The 22528-nt window shown below is 48.6% G+C and overlaps 1 protein-coding gene across 1 annotated transcript in view; it reads right to left on the bottom strand.

Moving 5' to 3' along the window:
- LOC144951245 (uncharacterized) overlaps positions 1–12518 on the bottom strand; it is a 45035-nt gene extending 32517 nt beyond the window's left edge. Inside the window, exon 1 of the mRNA XM_078881395.1 lies at positions 12139–12518. Within this exon, the coding sequence (XP_078737521.1) occupies positions 12139–12158 (20 nt within the window). The 5' untranslated portion in view covers positions 12159–12518. The remainder of the gene's footprint in view (positions 1–12138) is intronic.
- Between the last annotated feature and the right edge of the window lie 10010 nt (positions 12519–22528).

The following is a 22528-nucleotide window of genomic DNA, read 5'->3' as shown; positions in this document are numbered from 1 at the left end:
GTGTGTGTCTCCAGCTCTTGTCTCCTCTACGCTTGATCGGCTTACAAAGTGAAAGGCTAATTGATCAAGCGACGCCGCTCACCGTTGCCCCTGGGCCCGAGGGTGGGCACGCGCGCTTGTGGGTGTGTGTGTGCGCGTGTGTGTGTGTGTATGTGCGTGTGTGTGTGTGGGTGTGTGTGTGTGCGCGTGTGCCTGTGTGTGTGGGTGTGTGCGTGTGCGTCTGTGCGCGTGTGTGCGTATGTGTACGTGTGTGCGTGTGCGCGCGTGTGTGTGCATGTATGTGTGCGTGTGTGCGTGTGTGGGTGTGGGTGTGTGTGTGCGTGTATGTGTGTGGGTGTGTGTGTGGGTGTGTGTGTGGGTGTGTGCGTCTGTCCGCATGTGTGCGTCTGTGTACGTGTGTGCGTGTGCGCGCGTGTGTGTGCATGTATGTGTGCGTCTGTGTGCGTGTGTGTGTGGGTGTGTGTGTGGGGGTGTGTGTGCACGTGTGTGCGCGTGCGGTAGTGTAAGGATTAGCGCGCTGCGCTACGAACCCAGCGAGCCGAGTTCGATTCCCGCTCACGGCCAACACCGGTGACGATTATCTGAACCGGTCCTGGGCCACCCCTAGGTCGACTCAGCCTCAAATGACTATCGCCGCTGTGGAGATAAAGGCGGCCGGCGCGCGATGCTGGCAACCCCCACCCCCTCGTGTGCCGTGCCGGCCTTCGTAGGTGCTCGCTAATGGCGCTTGCCCCAACATCCTGCGAAGGCTACACGGGAGGCCTTTGTTTCTGTCTTGCGTGCGCGCGTGCGTGTGTGAGTCCGAGTGTAGCGTGGTCGTGGTCTACTTGAGACATTGCTATAGGAACCACTGGCTGGAGATGTTGACTCGGTTACACTCTAGACGTCTCGGAGGGTTGTTCAGATGCAAACTTGCAAATAAACACTCTCCCGCGGGGCTGGGTAGGCGTGGGGGAATCATGCGGAGATGAAACGCAAACACTTTAGGAATGTATACTCTTAGTTTTTTCGGTAAAGTCACGTAGGTAAAAAAAGATGAAATTAAAATTAATAAAAATAAAATAATAAAAATCACGACGTTTCGGAGGCAACACAAGTCTCCGTCATCAGGTGGGACCGTCACAGCCAGATTTGCTGTATCATACTGGCTGTGACGGTCCCACCTGATGACGGAAACTTGTGTTGCCTCCGAAACGTCGTGATTTTTATTATTTTATTTTTATTAATTTTAATTTCAATTTTTTTTACCTACGTGACTTTACCGAAAAAACTAAGAGTATGAATCCTTGCAGTCACGAAAGCTTCAAATCTAAACTTTAGGAATGCATGCGCTTCAGTTTAACACGCAGGCTTTCGCGACCAAATATCATCCGTAATACGGGGGGCGGGGTGGTTGGGTTAGAATACAAGGTGCTTCAAAATGGAAAAATTAACGTACAATAATAATATATTGTAATATGATGACAAATGTAATTTCGATTTACAGCTTTCGTGACTGCAGGGATTCATATTCTTGGTTTTTTCGGTAAAGTCACGTAGAAGGGAAATAATAAAATAATAAAAATAAAACATTATAAAATAAAATTCTCACGACGTTTTGGCCACAACACAAGCAGCCGTCCTCAGTTGAAGAACAGAGCTGTCGGGAAAACAGCGTCTCAATGAACACTGCTAAGCTTAGCAGCGTATTTTAAGCTGGGTGGGAGGAGCAGAGTGCCTTGACAAAGGAGTTTACATATCAAGAATAACAAATGTGATGTTAATAGCTTCAAAAAGTCAAAGAGTCACCCAACTTGTTCGCCATCGTTGTCCAAGTGGTCTCAATAGCCCGGAGTCAGCACATTTCTCGTGGTATCGTTGCAAATTTCTCGGAAGTGTTCACATTTTTTTGAAGCAGCCTGTATATAAACGTGTCGTTAAACTCGCCACCACCCGACACAGCCAACTTAGTAAGGGTTGCCACGTAAACAGAACGTGGCCAATTCGTCACTAGTACAGCAACACCGGTTGTGTGTAGCAGAGCAAAGCCACAACATTTTAGATGACAATAAATTTTACAATCTGAGTACTCACATTGTAAATGTTGTGGCTTTGCTCTCCAAACACACCGGTGTGCTGTTCTAGCAACGAATTGGCCACGTTCTGTTTACGTGAATATACTCTTGTGAAAGGTGGTGTAGCGCTCAGCACGCCGTGCTATAAACTCAGCGGACTTCAGTTCGACTCCCCGGGCCACGGCTCACAGCGAATAAGTTCGTAAAAAAAAATCAAGAATTGGAAAGTTTATCGGGATTCATGCCTCCTTCCCGGCAAACCACGTCCCGTTCACGACCGAAGACAAATATCGAACGGCACGGTGGAAAATTGCGTGGAGAGACGCCCGCTTGGAATGGCACAGAGAGAGAAACAGCGCGCGCACACGTGGATTAGAGGACACACGGAGGCCAATTGCACCGCCGCATTGATCTTCATCCAGCAGCGGAGAGACCACGGTGATGATGATCATCCAAAACTGTTGGCAAAGTATCATTCAATTAGATGTGGGTGATTTAATGTTGCGTCAACCTGGGGCCCAGTATGCTGTACGAGGTGGCCTTTAGCCAGCGTCGTCTCGAAGGGAGTCTGGCTCTGCTGATGAGACGCTGCGTGTTGAAACCGTTCCAGATCTTTTTTATTTGCCTTGAATCGACGCTGCACGAATGATGCCGCAGTGCTCCCTGAAGGTGCCCGAATCATGTGCAGCAATATATATATTCAAATATGCTCAAAATGTCCCCCCCCCCCCCCCCCACAATATATTGCTATAAAATAGATTTCTGTTTATATGATTGTGGTTATGGTTGTACTTTATTAATTCCGAATCTCTGCCATTACATACAATGAAACAAGAAAAGGTTAAAAAACAGAGCAATGTAATACAAAACACTATTAGACATTATAGTCTGTCCTACGTGTTAGTGAATTTTTTTCTATTTTAGGCAGGAAATGGCAGGAAATTCGTTTTAAAATTCGATTTTTTTTATTTTTTTATTACACGCTTTCTATTAACTTACTCTGTCTGTTGTTGTTGTATCCTCAAATCTTGTAACTCAATTTTAACCCACTTCCAAATGTGGTATCGATTGCAAACTTGGTATACTTACGTCACACTGATGACAATACTATGTTCTATCATTAAAAATAAAATATATTTTTTTAAATATTATTTTTACACGCTTTCTATTAACTCAATCTGTTGTTGTTGTCGTATCCTCAAATCTTGTACCTCAATTTCAACCCACTTCCCAATGTGGTATCGACTGCAAACTTGGTATACTTATGTCATACTGATGACAATACTATATTCTATCATAAAAAAATAAAAGAAAAACTTTTTAAACAATCTTTTTTATATGGTATGTTTCGCCTTGGGCCTAATTGTCCACGCTCAACTGACGTTATGGCAAGCGTCGGGGCCACTTCCTGGAGTCGTGTAGTTCTTCCATTACTGGTCGGGTAGATTTCATTAGAGCGTGTTTTTTAAAAAGTGTTTTAAAATATTACTTATTCTGGGGGGAGGGGACCCCCAGACCCCTGGAAGATTTGGTCCCCCCCAATGTTGACTCCATGGCTACGGCCTTACTGCGCTGTCCTCCCTGAAGGTGCCGGAACGATACGCAGGCAGCCACGCGGCTGACGGGATGACTCAAGCACGTGTTGCGTTCTGCGTGAAGAGACGCGAGTGTGTGCAGGAGACGTCGCGTCTGCTTCGCTATTTATCGTTGTTATTTATTGTTGTTGTTATTAACAAAGCCAGAAGCGGGGCTCTGGGGACAGGACGCGGAGTGCCGATTGGTCGAGGCCGATAATGGAACGGCAGCCAAGAGATGGGACTTGTCCGAGAGGGGAGCGTCCGCTGTGGAGACGGAGCGGTGGAATCAGCTGCGTGTGAATGTGCTGGATGGATTGGTGGCAGGGGAGGGGAGGGTATGAGTTGGGAAGACCTTCATCCAGCAGTGGATCGATCATGGCCGACGACGACGACGATGCCCCATTTGCATGCCTATGCCTCCGAACTAAAAACATCAAAAGGAGTCTTCTTGGTTCTTTCGGTAAAGTCACGTAGAAGGGAAGTAATAAAATAATAAAAATAAAACATAATATAATATTATAATATAATAATATAATATATTTTATTATGTTTATTTTTATTATTGTATTACTTCCCTTCTACGTAAAAATAAAACATAATATAATATTATAATATAATAATATAATATATTTTATTATGTTTGTTTTTATTATTTTATTACTTCCCTTCTACGTGACTTTACCGAAAGAACCAAGAAGATGAATCCCTGCAGTCACGAAAGCTTTAAATCGAAAATCAAAAGGAGTGTTCTCTAACGCATCCCATCAGCCGCGCGGCCCTTCTCGGAGGTGCTGTTCGCACGAATGAAATTACCGTCAGACATCTAAACATTGAATTACCTGCGGGTGCGAAACGTCGGCTCGCCACCCGCTCGCGGCACCGGATGAGGCCACGGACGCCTTCCAAGAGACTCGCTGAACGCGAGACGACCTCTGGGACTCGTGCGTAAAAAAAAAACATCCTAAAACACAAATTAGAGCGGACGGCCTGGGGTCACCGCGCCAGAGGTCAAAGGCGATGGCCACGTGCGGTGGTTTGCCACGAAGGGGATGATGATGATGATGACACGATGGGCGATTGCCGGTCAACCCGCGGGTGTTTGGCAGCGGCTTTGCGGTCGCTATGGCCTCGACAGCCCCCCCGTGTCTTATCTAATTTCGCTGCAACGCACGCGGCAGTAATGGGAGGTGAGGGGCTGGGGTGGTGGTGCTGCTGGTGGTGGTGGTGGTTTACTTAACCCAAGGATCAACCTGGCTTCCTAGGGAACAGCCAACGCATACGCGCACGCAAAGATCACCCGGGTAGCCTATACAGTGGTGTAGGGGCAAGTGCTGTTAGCGAGCGGCACCTATGAAGGGCGGAACTTCACACGAGGGAGGAGGAGGAGGGGGGTGAGTGGGGAACAGCACAATTCCCGGCCGCCTTTGTCTCCCCGGTGCTGATTTATTTTTGTTGTGTTTTACACCTCGCAAGGTATTCACTTCCAGGGCCCGGGTCGACCCTAGCGGGCGGTCAGGGGACCGCCGCTGGCCACGAGCTGGACTCAAACTCGAGTCGGCGGGGTTCGGAGTGTGGCGCGCTAACCACTGCGCCACCGCTCCCCCCCCTCTGCCAAAAGCACATGGGGACTCACCACCCCCCCCCCCCCCCCCTCAGAGTTCAATTGTCCCGCTCAAACGTGTGGCGACTCACGGTGGCCACGCAGCGGCTCGGCCTCGTGCACGTGAGACGTTTGAAAAATAATACTAACAATTAAACAACCGTGATGTTGTTTTTCTCTCTGTCCGTGCAACGTGCACAGGGTAGGAGGCGCTAGGCATTTATAGCAGCCGCCAAATGCTCTAAACGCGTGATTTTGATTCTAAATGTGGAGGTGGATGGAGGTAACGCTCGGAGGACTCCCGGAGAAAAGTCCCATGCGAGCACGCAAAGAGAGAGACACGCAAACTCCAAATATATAGCAGCAGGCGTCAGGGTCGGGATAGAACCCGCGACCTCCTGTATATCAGGCGAGGTAGTTAACATCTCCTAGCCACCGTGATGATGATGAAAAAGAGAGAGACACGCAAACTCCAAATATACAGCAGCAGGCGTCAGGGTCGGGATCGAACCCACGACCTCCTGCATACCAGGCGAGGTAGTTAAGATTTCGCAACCGTGGCGCCCACTCAACCGTATTCATCAATAGCACCGTGGCCTGGAAACGAAATGTATGATAGACGACGTTTCGAACAAAGGCTCTTCTTCACTGCACAAAACAACTTGACTTTACTTGCTATGAAGAATGTCCATCAACCGAAACGACACCTTCGATATATATTTTATTTTTTTATTTTAATGGTGTTGTTTTATTTTTTTACAGGGAATCGCATTGAGTTGCTATTGTTGACTGTGCTTGTGTCTCACTGACAACGTCATCAGCAGCAGAATCATCAGCAGCAGCAGCTTCATTCTTAGCAGCAGCATCATCATCAGCAGCATAATCATCATTAGCAGCAGCATCATCATCATCAGAAGCAGCAGCATCAGCAGCAATATCAGCAGCAGCAGCATCATCATCAGCAGCAGCGTCATCATGATCAGCATCAGCAGCATCATCATCAGCAGCAGTGTCATCATGATCAGCATCAGCAGCATCATTATCATCATCAGCAGCATCATCAGCAGCATCATCATCAGAAGCAGCAGCAGCATCATCAGCAGCAGCATCATCATCAGCAGCAGCACCATCATTATCAGCATCATCAGCAGCATCATCATTAGCAGCATCATCATCATAAGCAGCATTATCATCAGCAGCACCATCATCATCAGCAGCATCATCATCAACAGATCAGTGTCCACGGACACACACACACACACAATGTTAGCCTGTGCCATACAACGTATGTCTCGGGCACGTGTGTCGCACGGACGATGGTAGGACACCAAAGGACATCGTCCCCCGAAAGTTCGTGACGCCGTCCCACGTGGGGAACTGGTTCGTGATATCGTCCACGTGGGGGACTGGGAGAAGTTCGTGACATCGTCCCTCGTGGGCTACTGGGAGAAGTTTGTGACGCCGTTCCACGTGGGGAACTGGTTCGTGACATCGTCCCACGTGGGGGAACTGGGAGAAGTTCGCGAGATTGTCCCACGTGGGCAACTGGGAGCAAGCAAGCCGAAGGCCGCCCTCGGCAGTGAGGGATACTCCTCGGGAGAAGTGGAAGACAAGAGAGGCGGGCACGTCCACGTGGCGGACAAAATAAGAAAGAGGGAAAAGCGGAAAGGAATAACCCCCAAGGAACCTTTGTGACTGCAATAAACTTCATTTTTTTAACAAAATGTGACATTTTTTGCCAATATCAAAGTTTGTAAACATAAGAAGAGGTTTTACCCTTTATGGGAATAAAACAGGAGCCGTGTTAACATGTTCAAACACCGAATAGACACCTTTTGTAAGGAATCTAGTTCATGCATTAAACAAACACACGGTAGTTGTGGTGAACATGCATACAAACACGGCTCTGATACTAATATTCGATGCATTGTCTTTGAGACTGATTGGCCTTCATCAGAAACAGCGGTAGCCTTCTTCATGGCCCAGTCTCACCATCAGTGTCAGACCAGAGAACAAGGCTTTTTTGGGGGGATTTTTGCACACAGTGTTGGTGTATGGTGCTTTTTTCTGGAAGACTTTGCAGTTTTTTCCTGGATTTATCTGTTTGCGTAAAGTCACATAGCCACTTTAAGATGTTTTCTTTGATCATGTTTTAGTTTTTTTGTTTGTTGCGATTGCACCCGATTCAAGAGCCAAATGGCTAACAGGACTATACCTAATAAATTAAATTGAAAACTAAAAACTGAAAGGCCAAAAGGCGAACAAGACAAGGACAATGCCACGTGTATCTCGGCGTGAGCAGCTGCAACAAGGGATACCTTTTTTGCCAGTGTCAAAGTATGAAACAAATACAAATAAGTGTTATCCTACTCTTTGGGTCTTTCGGTAAAGTCACGTAGATAGATTTTTTTTTAAATAATCACGACGTTTCGATCGCAACGCAAGCAATCGTCTTCAGGTGAAAAAAATACAGCAGGCGGACTGCTGAGGCACATGAGGTGTGCTAAGGGGCCGTCCATAAATGACGTCACGCGATTTTGGATGATCTTTGACCCCCCCCCTCGTCACACGGCGTCACAAAAAGTCAGACCCCCCCCCTCAAATATGACGTCACAAAGCTCTGCCCCTCCCCCCAAAACCATATTGCCATTTTGAAAATAAAACATGCTTCAAATCGCTTTAAACTATTGTCATTGTAGTGCGTATTTAATGTGGCGCTGCACTCTGATGCTGTAGGAGTGTTGTTATAACAATTAGTGTTGTTACAACAATTCTATATTTATTTAAATTTGCGCATTTTAATGTGACGTCACATTTCTCAAACCCCACCCTCCTCGTCACACATCGTTACAAATGTCTGACCCCTCCCCCCCAGGTGCGTGACGTCATTTATGCACGGCCTCTAACACTGCTTGAGACTAGGCCATGAAGAAAACAATGCATTCTAGATTTCAAGCTTTCGTGACTGCAAGGAATCATACTCTTAGGTTTTTTCGGTAAAGTCACGTAGGTAAAAAAAATAGAAATTAAATAATAATAATAATAATAAATGAAAATAAATCAATTAAATCACCACGTTTCGGGGGCAACACAAGTCTCCGTCATCAGGTGGAACCGTAACAGCTAAATTTACTGTATCAGGTGAGGAAAAATCCAAGAGACAAGCTCTTAAATACAAGTTGTTAAATACAAGTTAAGAGCTTGTCTCTTGGATTTTTCCTCACTTGATACAGTAAATTTAGCTGTGACGGTCCCACCTTTAGACGGAGGCTTGTGTTGCCTCCAAAATGTCGTGATTTAATTGATTTATTTTCATTTATTATTATTTTATTTCTATTATTACTTTAAAAAATATATATTTTTTTACCGACGTGACTTTACCGAAAAAATCTAAGAGTATGAAGTCAATGCAGTCACATTGTTATTATCAGCGCCATGTTTGTTTGCATGCTCACCACAAGTACAGCGAGTGGCTAACACGAACTTGATTCCATGCATACGATTTATATTTGGTGTTTGGACACCTTAACACGCCTCCTGTTTCATTACCAGTAAAGGTAAAACGTCTTCTTACGTTTTCAAACTTAATTTTGCAATGTCTGTGATAAAGATTGCCAACTCAAGGATTTGGCCTACTCAGCAACTGGCCTCCGAAGCACGAAGATTCGTCTCTCGAGACACACAAAGACAAATATCCCCCGTGTAGCCTCAACAGATTGTTGGCGCAAGTGCTGTCCGCGAGCGCATGTCAAGGCCGGCACGGCACATGAGTTGGGTCGGTGGCCAGCACCACGCCCGACCGCCTTTCTCTCCCCAGTGACGATGTCTTTACGCACCGCGCCAGGTAATCACTTGAGGCCGAGTCGACCTAGGGGGAGGCCCAGGACCGGTTCGGAAAATCGTCACCGGCGTTGGCCCACGAGCGGGAATCGAACTCGGGTCGCCGGGTTCGTAGCAAAGCGGCGCGCTAACCGCTGCACCACCGCTCCCCACGAGGGACACACAACAACAACAACAACCGCCATTCGCCACTAAGTGGCGGTGACGTCACCACTACACACAGGCCTATCGGTACATACACTTGTAGTGTAACAGCGCCGGCTGGTGGACAGCAGTGGCAACTGTGGTGTACAGACAGCGCACACGCCGGTGAGGGCGTGTGCACGGCGCGTGTGGGCAGGGCGGAGGAACTAGGACAAGGGTCACGGAGGACGCCGTACGGAGGCCCCTGGAACCTGCTAGCGGGTTCGAGAAGGGAGGAGCGTTCAGGGAGGAGACAGGGCCACGCTGGGAGCATAAAAGGAGCCGAGAGCGGGCGGGGGGCTCAAGGCTGCCGGTTCTTTAGCGATGACATCTCGTCGCCGTCGTTGCTAAACGTCTCCGCTAGATATTGCGCTACTAAGGAGAGTAGTTGGCTATCTCAGTCGGCGCCATCAGCGTTGTGTACAGGCTGGGCTGAGCTACTGTGGAAAGTGCGTGGACGAGACCGTGAAAGTTGTTAATAAAGAAAGTGCTTCTTAGAAACTCTGTCGCTGAATCGTTGACACTACACATTCACGAGACGGGCTCCATGGAGTAACCCGATGCGCTCTCTTAACTCTCCACATCCACTCGGTCTCCACACTGGCCTCTCGCTCATCACGGTCGACTGCGTATGGTGCGAAAGAAGTTCACCGTACGTACAGCATGTTGCTGTGAACAAGGGCCTTGCCACCCAGTTGCTTCGGCAATATTATCAGAATGGCAATGTTGTATTTATACCGCAGCAGGAGGAATCCGATGATCTATAAAGCTATTTTTTTCTTTTCACAGATGTCCGGTAAAGGGGCACGGGGTCAGAAGGTTATAGCAACAAAGAGTTTCAAAAAAACACGACGGGAGTGGCAAAGCATATGACAGGTAGACAAATCACTTTAAAAACATATACAGATAAAACTAAACTATATATTATACCCTCTGGTTCTTTCGGTAAAACCACGTAGATATAAGAAGAAAAAATAATGAAAAGAACACGACGTTTCGGTCGCAACACAAGCGTCCGTCATCAGGTGAGAAGTAATGATCTGCTGTTGTGCTTTATATAGGCACAGGAAGGAGGGGGGAACTACACATATATTAAATTTCGATTTAAAGCTTTCGTGACTCCAGGGATTCATCTTCTTGGTTCTTTCGGTAAAGTCACGTAGAAGGGAAATAATAAAATAATGTAAATAAAACATAATAAAATAATTCTCACGACGTTTCGCCAACAACGCAAGCAGCGTCTTTCCGACAGACATGTTCTTCACCTGAGGACGGCTGTTCTTCACCTGAGGACGACTGCTTGCGTTGTGGCCGAAACGTCGTGAGAATTGTATTTTATTATGTTTTATTTTTATTATTTTATTATTTCCCTTCTACGTGACTTTACCGAAAGAACCAAGAAGCAACATATATTTTTTTATTAACAGCTAAAAGCCCACTGAGCTATTAGCTGCTGTTGTCAGAAGCGACCTGGCCAACAAGTAGCTTATCATCATCATCATCACGTGGAAATTTATAGCAGCAAGACAGCCTAAATAATCGAGACGCACGTTTCTAAGCTCCGATTAAGTTACCTAACGCGAGGTGGGGGTGGGATATTGAGATGCAACTCAGAGGAGGCCGCCACGCGTCCCACTATTAAGTCGTTAGGCGACATTCTATCGGAGTGGGGGGGGGGGCGGGGGGAATTCGATCAGTAGGCCGACCACGCGTGTGGCCTTCGCACAGCAAGGGCCTTCAACAGGACCCGGACCAAGGGAAGGCCTCCAGGTGGCTCAGAGGCGCTCAGAGGCTGGGTTCGAATCCGGGTCTCAGCCAGTGCCCCGTGGTTAAACCGAGAGTCTCTAGTGCAAGAAGTTGATGGTCTCACGCCGGTCACCAGTGACTCACATGGAGACCCAAACTCATATAGAGATCCACAGACTTCCAAAGAGACACAGAGACTCACACAGAAAACACAGACTCACATAGAGATCCATAGACTTACATAGAGACACATAGATTCACACAGAGACTCATAAACTAACATAGAGACCGATAGACCCACACAGAAAACACAGACTCACATAGATATCCATAGACTTACATATAGACACATAGACTCACACAGAGACACATAGACTCACATACAACCTATAGACTCACATAGAGACACATACTCACACAGATACTCATAGACTCACACAGACACTCACAGACTCACATAGAGACCCACCGACTCACACAGAGACTGGTAAACTTACACAGAGACCTGTAGACCCACATTGAGACCCATATAATCACATAGAGACCAATAGACTCACACAGAGACCCATAGACTCACACAAATACCCATAGACGTACGTAGAGTCACATAGACTCACACAGATACTCATCGAATCACATAGAGACCCATAAACTCACACAGAGACCCATCGACTCACATAGAGACCAATAGACTCACATAGAGACCCATATAATCACATACAGACCAATAGACTCACATAGAGACCCATAGACTCACACAGATACTCATAGACTCATATAGAGACTCACAAACTCACACTACGACTCATACACTCACACAGAGACCCATAGACTCACACAGAGACCCATAGACTCACATTGAGACCAACACACTCACACGCACCCCCCCCCCCCCCCCACGTGAAACAGAAGCACTGAATTCGCGCAGCGCAAAGGAGCGAGCGAGGCTCCAGGACCCCGCTCGGCCACGAGCGAGGCAGCTGATGGCCGGGGTCGAGGCTCAGCACGGAGCGGCAGCTGAACGCGCGCGGGGCGAGAGCGTCCCAAGAGGAGTGGCACTGCGGTCGCCTTCATCCAGCAGTGGATTGACCACGACGATGTGGGGGGGGGGGGGAGAGGGTTCGACTCGCACACTCACCCGTCAGTTGATGCGCTCATGGTTCCACGTCCTCTCTGCGTCTCCCGCTCTGTCTTTCTCTCCTCTCGCTCTCTCCTCTCTCTCTCTCTGTGTGTCTCGCGTCCTCCCTCCGTCCCCTTCGTCCCGGTCTCAAACCGTGGCCCCCCCGTGAACTGCAGGGTCAAGGAGGGGTGGTGATGATGTGGTGAGCCTCGCGACGATTATCACGCGCGCGGGACGGGGATTCAGTTGCGTAATGAGCTACGGGCCCTGTCTGGATGTCTGTGTTCGAGTGTGGCTCTCGCTCGCTCTCTCCCGCTCTCTCTTTGCTCGCCTCTCACTCTACCACCCAACCCTCTTCCCCCTGGCATTCACAAACAGTTTGTTGCTAGGTGAGTGCGTTGACGGGCCGTGCATTTTAAAACCCATCAATGCCCGCGACCCCCCCCCCCCCAACGCTCCCCATCTCCTCCTCCAAACCTCCCTCGCCTCGCCTCCTCTACCCCTCCTCCCTGGCTCATCTGTCACCGCCAGGGCCACAGGTGGCGAGGAGATGTTAACTACCTCGCCTAGTATACAGGAGGTTCGTGGGTTCGATCCCGACCCTGGCGCCAGCTGTATATTTGGAGTTTGCATATCTCTCTCCCCGTGGTGAGATGTTAACTCCCTCGCCCGGTATACAGGAGGTTCGTGGGTTCGATCCCACCCTGACGTCAGCTGTATATTCGGAGTTTGTGTGCGTGTTTCTCTTCACCATGGTGAGATGTTAACTTCCTCGCCTGGTACACAGGAATCGTGGGTTCGATCCCGACCCTGACGACGTCTGCTGCTGTATATTTGGAGTGTGCGTGTCTCCCTCTCTTCACCATGGTGATATGTTAACTACCTCGCCTGGTATACAGGAGATCGTGGGTTCGATCCTGTCCCTGACGACGCCTGCTGCTGCTGCTGTATATTTGGAGTTTGCGTCTAACTCTCTCTGTCTCTCCCCGTGGTCGCGTGGATATTTCTTCCGAGTCCACCGGGGTTTCCCCTTCCACGTTTAGAATCAACGACGTCTCGCCTTCATACAATATTTAGCTGCTGCCTATACATTTATACACGACGATGATGATGATGACAAGCCACTTCCGTTGAGCCATCGTTTGCGACAGCCACGTCGCTTCTGATCAAGAGCTACCGTAGCTCAATGGGGCCTTACCGAGTGAAATAATTGTTTTTAAATGTGTTTGTAGTTCACAGCATAAGAAGACGGGGAAGTGAAATGGGCAATTCTCTGCGCCCGTGTTTAACTGAATGAGGGTTGCTTAAGCAGCAAACAGTGGACATTATTTGACGCATGTGTAAACACAAACATACACACGCACGAGGCTCGTGGCCAGGGTAACGATATCTGAAGCCTCGCGCTGTTTAGCTAAGGCGTAGTGGGCACGGATAGCTCGCTCGGCGCATCGGCTGTGTCAAGTTCATTTGGTTTAACCGGAGAGTGGGAACTCGAGGGCACCAGGGTGAGAGCCTCGCTCGCACGAGGGCAGGAAGCGAGCGAGCGGGCGGGTGGTTGGGTTAGTGAGTGGATGGGTGAGATGGCGAGTGAGTCAATGGTTGAGTGGGTGAGTGAGTGGGTGGGTGAGTGGGTGAGTGAGTGGGTGAGTGAGTGGGTGAGTGAGTGGGTGAGTGAGTGGGTGAGTGAGTGGGTGGATGGGTGAGTGAGTGAGTGGGTGAGTGAGTGGGTGAGTGAGTGGTTGAGATGGTGAATTAATGATTGAGTGGGTGAGTATGTGAGTGAGTGGGTGAGATGGTGAGTGAGGGAGTGGGTGAGTGAGTGGGTGAATGGTGAGTGAGTCAATGCTTGAGTGGATGAGTGGGTAGGTGAGATAGTTAGTGAGTGCATGATTGAGTGCGTGAGTGAGTCAATGGGTGAGATGGTGAGTTAGTCAACGATTGAGTGGATGAGTGAGTGGGTAGGTGAGTTAGTGAGTAAATGATTGAGTGCGTGAGTGGGTAAGTGGGTGAGATGGTGAGTTAGTCAATGATTGAGTGGGTGAGTGAGTGGGTGAGATGGTGAGTTAATGATTGAGTGGGTGAGTGAGTGGGTGAGTGAGTGGGTGAGATGGTGAGTGAGTAAATGAGGGAGTGGGTAAGTAAATAAGCGGGTGAGTTGGCGAGTGAGTAAATGAATGAGTGGGTGAGTAAGTGGGTGAGATGGTGAGTTAGTCAATGATTGAGTGGGCCAGTGAGTGGGTGAATGGTGAGTGAGTGAATAATTGAGTCGATGACTGAGTGGGTGAGATAGTTAGTGAGTGCGTGAGTGGGTGAGTGGGTGAGATGGTGAGTTAGTCAATGATTGAGTGGGTGGGTGAGATGGTGAGTGAGTAGTCAATGATTGAGTGGGTGAGGTGTGAGTGAGTGAGTCAATGATTGAATGAATTTGTGGGTGAGTGGATGAGATGGTGAGTGAGTCAATGATTGAATGGGTGAGAAGGTGGGTGAGATGGCTACCAATATTGAATGGGTGAGTAGGTAAGTGAATAGGTGAGATGGTGAGTGAATCAATGATTGAGTGGGTGAGTGGGTAAGTGAGTAAGTGGGTGAGATGGTGAGTGAGTCAATGATTGAGTGGGTGAGTTACTGGGTGACATAGCGAGATAATCAATTATTGAATAGGTGAGTGAGTAGGTGAGATGGTGAGTGAATCAATGGTTGAGGGGATGAGTGAGTGGTTGACATGGTGAGTGCGTCAATGATTGATTGGGTGAGTGAGAGATTGTGATGGTGAGTGAGTCTCTGATTGATGGAGAGAATGAGTGGGTGAATGGGTGACTTGGTGAGTGCGTCAATGATTGAGTGGGTGGGTGAATGGATGAGTGTGGGTAAGTGAGCAAGTGGGTGAGATGGTGAGTGAGTCAATGATTGCGCTGGTGAGTGCGTGAATGGTGCGTTTGTGTGTATAGGTCTCTCTGTGTGTGATGGTATAGGTCTTTGTGTCGGTATATGGATATCTCTCTGTGTGAGTCGATGGGTCTCTGTGCCTATAGGTATCTGCGCGAGTCTGAGTCTCTGTGTGAGTATATAGGTGTCTGTGTCTGAATGTATCTATCTGAGTCTATGGGTCTCTGTGTGAGTATTTGAGTATCTGAGTCTTTATGTGAGACGATGGTTTTCTCTGTGCGTGAGTCTATGGGTCTCTGTGCCTATAGGTATCTGCGTGAGTCTATGAGTCTCTGTATTAATCTATGGGTTTCTGTGTGAGTCTATGGGTGTATGTGTTTGAATGTATCTATCTGAGTCTATGAGTCTCTGTATGATTCTATGGTTTTATGTGTGAGTCTATGGGTTTCTGTGTCTGAATGTATCTATCTGAGTCTATGAGTCTCTGTATGATTCTATGGGTTTCTGTGTGAGTCTGTGGGTGTCTGTGTCTGAATGTATCTATCTGAGTCTATGGTCTCTATGTGAGACTGTGGTTTTCTCTGTGCGTGAGTCTATGGGTCTCTGTGCCTATAGGTATCTGCGTGAGTCTATATGTCTATGGGATAGTATATGGGTTTCTGTGTGGGTCGATGGGTCTCTGTGCCTCGGTGTGAGTCTATGGGTCGCTCTCTGTGTGAGTCTATGGGTATCTTAGACTATAGGTATCTGCGTGAGTCTATGAGTCTCTGTATGAGTGTATGGGTTTATGTGCGAGTCTATGGGTGTCGGTGTCTGAATGTATCTATCTGAGTCTATGGGTCTCTGTGTGAGTGTTTGAGTCTCTCAGTGCGTGAGTCTATGGATCTCTGTGTCTATAGGTATATATGTAGTGAGTTCAACACGGGGTAACTGCCCCTTAACAGAACAACAACAGATGGTGGTGACCACCAGGCTAAGGGGCCGTCCATAAATGACGTCACGCGATTTTGGACGATTTTTGACCCCCCCCCCCTCGTCACACGGCGTCACAAAAAGTCAGACCCCCCCCCTCAAATATGACGTCACAAAGCTCTGCCCCCCCCCCCCCAAATAAAACATGCTTCAAATCGCTTTAAACTATTGTCATTGTAGTGCGTATTTAATGTGGCGCTGCACTCTGATGTTGTAGTAGAAAACATTTATGAAAACGTCTATTTAATTTAGTAGAACGTGTTGTCTATATTTATTTAAAGTTGCGCATTTTGATGTGACGTCACATTTCTCAAACACGCCCCCCCCCCCACCATATTCTTGGTTCTTTCTTGCTGTGGATTTCACACCTGAGGACGATTGCTTGTGTTGCATTCGAAACGTGGTGAGAATTTCATATTTTTATCATTTTATTATTTCCCTTCCACGTGACTTTACCGAAAGAACCAAGAATATAAATCCCTGCAGTCACGAACGCTTTAAATCAAACTCCCCCCCCCCCACCCCCTCGTCACACATCGTCACAAATGTCTAACCCCCCCCCCCCCCCTAGGTGCGTGACGTCATTTATGGTCGGCCCCTCTCTCTCGTGACCGTGGAGGTTGCAGTCGATGTCTCCCTCTCCTGGACGCAACTGTGAATGCATCTTCAGGGCGGCATACGTCTTCATGTTCTTTTTTTATAAAACGACTGCCACACGCACTTTGTATTTTAGCAGGTGTATTTTACACCGCATCATCATCTTCAGCAGCAGCATCATCAGCAGTATCAGCAGCAGCATCATCAGTAGTATCAGCAGCAGCAGCATCATCAGCAGTAGCATGTTCATCCTCATCAGTAGTATCATCAGTAGTATCAGCAGCAGCATCATCAGTAGTATCAGCAGCAGCAGCATCATCAGCAGTAGCATGTTCATCCCCATCAGTAGTATCATCAGCAGCAGCACCATCAGTAGTATCATCAGCAGCAGCATCATCAGCAGCAGCAGCATGTTCATCCTCAGCAGCAGCATCAGTAGTATCAGCAGCACAAGCATCATCATCAGCAGTAGCATATTCATCCTCATCAGTAGTATCAGCAGCAGCATCAGTAGTATCATCAGTAGTATCAGCAGCAGCATCATCATCAGCAGTAGCATGTTCATCCTCATCAGTAGTATCATCAGTAGTATCAGCAGCAGCCTCATCAGTAGTATCAGCAGCACAAGCATTATCATCAGCAGTAGCATATTCATCCTCATCAGTAGTATCATCAGTAGTATCATCAGTAGTATCATCAGCAGCAGCACCATCAGTAGTATCATGTTCATCCTCATCAGTAGTATCAGCAGCAGCATCATTATCAGCAGCATCATTGTTCAGCAGCATCATCAGCAGCATCATCAGTAGTATCAGCAGCAGCATCAGCAGTAGTAGCATGTGCATCCTCATCAGTAGTATCAGCAGCAGCATCATTATCAGCAGCATCATTGTTCAGCAGCATCATCAGCAGCAGCAGCAGATCATTGTTCAGCAGCATCAGTAGCATCATCATCATCAGCATCATCATCATCAGTAATATCATCATCAGCAGCAGCATCATCAGCAGATCTTTGTTCAGCATCAGCAGCAGCAGCATGTTCATCATCAGCAGCATCATCAGCAGATCATTGTTCAGCAGCAGCATCAACAGTAGTGTCATCATCAGCAGCATCATCAGTAGTATCGTCATCATCAGCAGCAGCAGCATCAGCAGATCATTGTTCAGGAGCATCATCATCAGCAGCAGCATGTTCATGCTCAGCAGCATCATCAGCAGCATCATCATCCTCAGCAGCATCATCATCAGCAGCAGCAGCAGCATCATCATCATCATCATCGGCAGCATCATCAACAGATAATTATATTCTTGGTTCTTTCGGTAAAGTCACGTAGATAGAAAATGAAATAAAAATAACAGATACTAAAATGTAATAAAATAAAATAATACAAATAATAAAGTGAAAAATAATGCTTTTATTATTGTAAAAAAAAATAATTATGTTATTTTATTTTCCATCTACGTGACTTTACCGAACGAACCAAGAATATGAATTCCTGCGGTCACGAAAGTTTCGAGTCAAAATTCAACGGATAATTGTTCATGGACGCGCACACAAAAGTTGACGTGTGCAATGCAGGTCGTGTCGCTCCTGATGGCACAGCACCTGCGGCAACGATGGACCCACATCGACAGCCCAACGCCTTGAAGGGCAGCGGTGACGCATGCACACGAGAGGGCAACCAACGTCAGATCGCCATCCCCTCGTTTCATTCTGTTCAATGCCTCCTAATGGCAGAAACAGCAGCAGCAGCAGCAGCAGCGAGACGTTCAGGATCTCGATGATGAAAATGTGGAGGTCGTGCTGCCTCTGCTACTGCTGCTGCTACTGCTGCTACTACTGCTGCTACTATTACTGCTGCTACTAGTGCTGCTATTACTGCTGCTGCTACTGATGCTGCTACGAGTGCTGCTGATACTCCTGCTACAAGTGATATTGCTACTATTGCTGCCAGAGGTGTGGACTCGAGTCATGTGACTTGGACTCGAGTCAGACTCGAGTCATGAATTTGATGACTTGCGACTCGACTTGGACTTGCATAACAATGACTTTGTCCCACCTCTGATTGCTGCTCGTGCTGCTGCTGCTACTGCTGCTGCTACTGCTGCTTACTGTTGCTGCTGCTACTGCTGCTGCTACTACTCGTGCTCCTGCTACTACTATCGCTGCTATTGCTACTACTATTGCAGCTGCTGCTAGTGCTGCTACTACTGCTGCTACTACTGCTAATACTGCTGCCAATGCTGCTACTGCTGCTACAATTACTGCTGCTGCTGCTACTGCTGCTACTACTGCTGCTGCTACTACTACTGCTGCTGCTAGTGCTGCTGCTGCTACTGCTACTGCTGCTGCTACTACTATTGCTGCTGCTACTACTACTGCTGCTGCTACTGCTGCTACTATTACTGCTGCTGCTACTACTACTGCTGCTGCTGCTACTACTATTGCTGCTGCTACTGCTGCTAGTGCTGCTGCTGCTACTAGTGATACTGCTGCTACTAGTGCTACTGCTGCTACTGCTGCTGCTACTACTATTGCTGCTGCTACTACTGCTGCTGCTACTGCTGCTACTGCTGCTGCTGCTACTATTGCTGCTGCTACTGCTGCTGGCCACGAGAGGGTTTCAGCAGACGGAGAGAGTTCGAGTCGTGTCGCTGTTCCTCCTTCAGTGAAGTCGCCCAGACGACCACAGTGGGTTCACTGTGCGATCCGCAGTGTGTGTGAGTGCGTGTTGCACGGCCACATTATAGAAAATACATTATACACTACATATAAGCTATTCCTGATTTCAGTGTCAAACATTATACACTACATAGTAGCTATGCTTGAGTTCAGTGTCAAATATTATAAACAATACATTAAACACTACGTAGTAGCTACGCTTGATTTCAGTGTCAAATGTTATAGACAATACATTATACACTACGTAGTAGCTATGTAGTGACGTGGTTGTTGTGACGCGGTTGGTGTTGTTGTGACGTGGTTGTTGTGGTTGATGTTGTTGTGACGAGGTTGGTGTGGTTGTTGTTGTTGTTGTGACGTGGTTGTTGTGATTGTTGTTGTTGTTGTGACGTGGTTGTTGTGATTGTTGTTGTTGTGACGTGGTTGGTGTGGTTGTTGTTGTTGTGACGTGGTTGTTGTGGTTGTGATGTGGTTGTTGTGGTTGTTGTCACGTGGTTGTTGGTCACACCGTAGGCAGGAGGCTTCACGAGGGTCGCTCTTTAGTCAAATCACTTTTATTCGTGAACCACGCTACCGCAGAGCAGCGGGCATTTCACCAAATCATCAGCATCATCATTATAAATAAAGTTAGGTGGAATTACATGGGAGGTGGAAGGGGGGTGGGGGTGAAACACAACAACAACAAAAAACAACAACAAACACACTTGTTTGTATTGATTTAGCGGGCACCGTTCGTGCACCGCGTCTCCCACGACACGGCCACCGAACGGCTCCTCTCCGCTCGTGTCGAGAGGGAAGGTCACGGAGAGGTCACGGAAAGGTCACGGTGAAGGTCACGGAAATGTCACGATGAAGGTCACGGAAAAGGTCACTGCAAGGTCACGAAAGGTCACAAAAGGTCACGGAAAGGTCACAAAAGGTCACGGTGAAGGTTACGTAAAGGTCACGGTGAAGGTTACGGAAAAGGTCACAAAAAGGTCACGGAAAGGGTCACGGAAAAGGTCACAGAGGGCAAAAAAACACAACTTATTAAAAAATGATTAATTAAAATATGATTTATTACAACGGATAAACCCTATCGTTACACAATTAACGGAAATCGATCCTGTTTGTTTGCCGTCAATAACATACAAAACCACCGATCGGCACAAATCGATGCCGTGCATAACTCGATTTGATTGGTGATAAATGTTTAAAAAAAGTAATAACATTGTGCATTTAATCTGTACCTTATCAACCCACTGCCTCCATCCACACGCTACGCTTAAAGTGAGAGGGGGGAGGGGAGAGGGAGAGGTGGGGTGATGGTTGTTTGACCATACTTCACCACCTTGGTAATGGTCAGTGTTGGTTAGTAGAGGATTGGGGGATTAGTAGAGTGGTGGTGGTTCAGGCACGGCTCAGACATCGCCACGCCACTGATTTTAGCCATCGTCGGGAGTTGGCAAGCTCCGGTAGTCAACACAAACAACAACAAATCCAATCCCTCCCCCCCGTATCGTCTGATCAGACTGTTGGGGCGAGTGCTGTTAAAGAGCAGCACCGGCACTGCTCACGAGGGGGTGGGTGGCCAGCACCACGCCCGGCCGCCTTTGTCTCCCCAGCGGCGATGTTCGCACCGCACCAGGTACACATTTGAGGCCGAGTCGACGTAGGGGTAGCCCAATATCGAACTTGGGTCGCGGGGTTCGTAGTGCGGTGCGCTGACCGCTACACCACCGCTCCCCACAGAGTCGTAAACAAAGACAAAGATCCCCCGTGTAGCCTTAACAGACTGTAGGGACAAGTGCTGTTAGCGAGCACCTATGAAGGCCGTCGCCGGTGTTGGCCGTGGGGGTGGGTGTACAGCACCACGCCCGGCCGCCTTTGTCTCTCTAGTGGCGATGTTTACGCACCGTACCAGCTCCTCATTTGAGGCCGAGTGGACCTAGGGTAAGCCCAGGACCGGTTAAGATAATCGTCACCAGTGTTGGCCGTGAGCGGGAATCGAACTTGGGTGGCCAGGTTCGTAGCACAGCGTCGCGCTAACCACTACACCACCGCTCCCCCCACACCTTCACACACACACGCGCACTCGTCAGAAGAGATTGGTAGGGGAATACAAACAACAACAACCGCCGTTCACCACGAAGTGGCGGAGACGTCACCACGGCGCTCGTGCCAGGCTAAGTGCACTTCGAAGTTTAAAACACGTGAAGCGTCGAACGCCCACAGGGCAGGAGGTCACGGGGCAGACCTCGTGGGGCTGAGAGAACATCCAGACGTGCCCCGGGGGTTGGCAATCTAAACCAGGCTCAAACAACAACAACAACAACCCCTCCTGTGTGGCACGGCCACTGACACCGCCGCTACTGAAGCTCCTGCGGTGTGGCACGGTGGGTCACGTCCACTGAGGCCACCACTACTGAAGCCCCTGCGGGTGGCACGGACACTGATGCTGAGCGCTACTAAGCCGCTGCTGTTGACCACTGACCCGTTGAAGGCTGTACCCGCTGGGGTTTATGGCACCGCTGTACAGAATAATTATTGTTGTTGTTGTCGGGGAATGGATTAGCAAGAGACTAAAAATGTTACCGGATGAGCTGCGACACAACGGTGGGGTGGGTGGGGTGGGTGGGGTATGGGTGGGTGAGTGGGGTGAGTGGGGTGGGTGGGGTGAGTGGGGTGGGTGAGTGGGGTGAGTGGGGTGGGTGGGTGGGGTGAGTGGGGTGGGTGGGTGAGTCGGGTGGGTGAGTCGGGTGAGTGGGGTGGGTGGGGTTGGGGTGCCTTGGCACCCTGGTCTCGTGGCCATCTGCCGCAGTCGGCTCTCGGCTCTAATCCAATCGGCGGTGCCCTTTGCGTAAAGGCAGCCACGCGTGTGGGCGGAGGGTAAAAGCGCAGCCCTGCAATTTCCCTGCTGGCGGACACTGCTCAGCGGAGCAAATGGCCTTCGTCCACCGAGAGACAGAAGCAGAGCTCCAGGCAACGCCCCCCCCTACCCAGAACAAGTGGAGGGTGCTTGGCCTACTCTTCCAAAAGCTGTAAAGACGTCTCGGAGTCGAGTTGATGGCCCCACTGTGGTGCAATGGATTCATCCCGGGTGTGCCGACTAAGGATGATGGTGGACGCATATAATGATGACGACTTTGGAAAATTCTGCAAGTAGTGATGGTGATGGACGTTACGATGGCCGTGATGATGATGATGATGATCACGCCGCTGGATGATGCTGAGTGTTACGACGATTGTTGTGAATGCCGCTGTTGCTGTTGCTGATGACCGGAATGATGA

Source organism: Lampetra fluviatilis, chromosome 61, assembly GCF_964198595.1.
Source record: "Lampetra fluviatilis chromosome 61, kcLamFluv1.1, whole genome shotgun sequence".
In the NCBI taxonomy this organism is placed as follows: Eukaryota; Metazoa; Chordata; class Hyperoartia; order Petromyzontiformes; family Petromyzontidae; genus Lampetra; species Lampetra fluviatilis.
The sequence above is the reverse complement of the archived record's forward strand: the minus strand, read 5'-3'. Positions and strand labels throughout refer to the sequence as shown.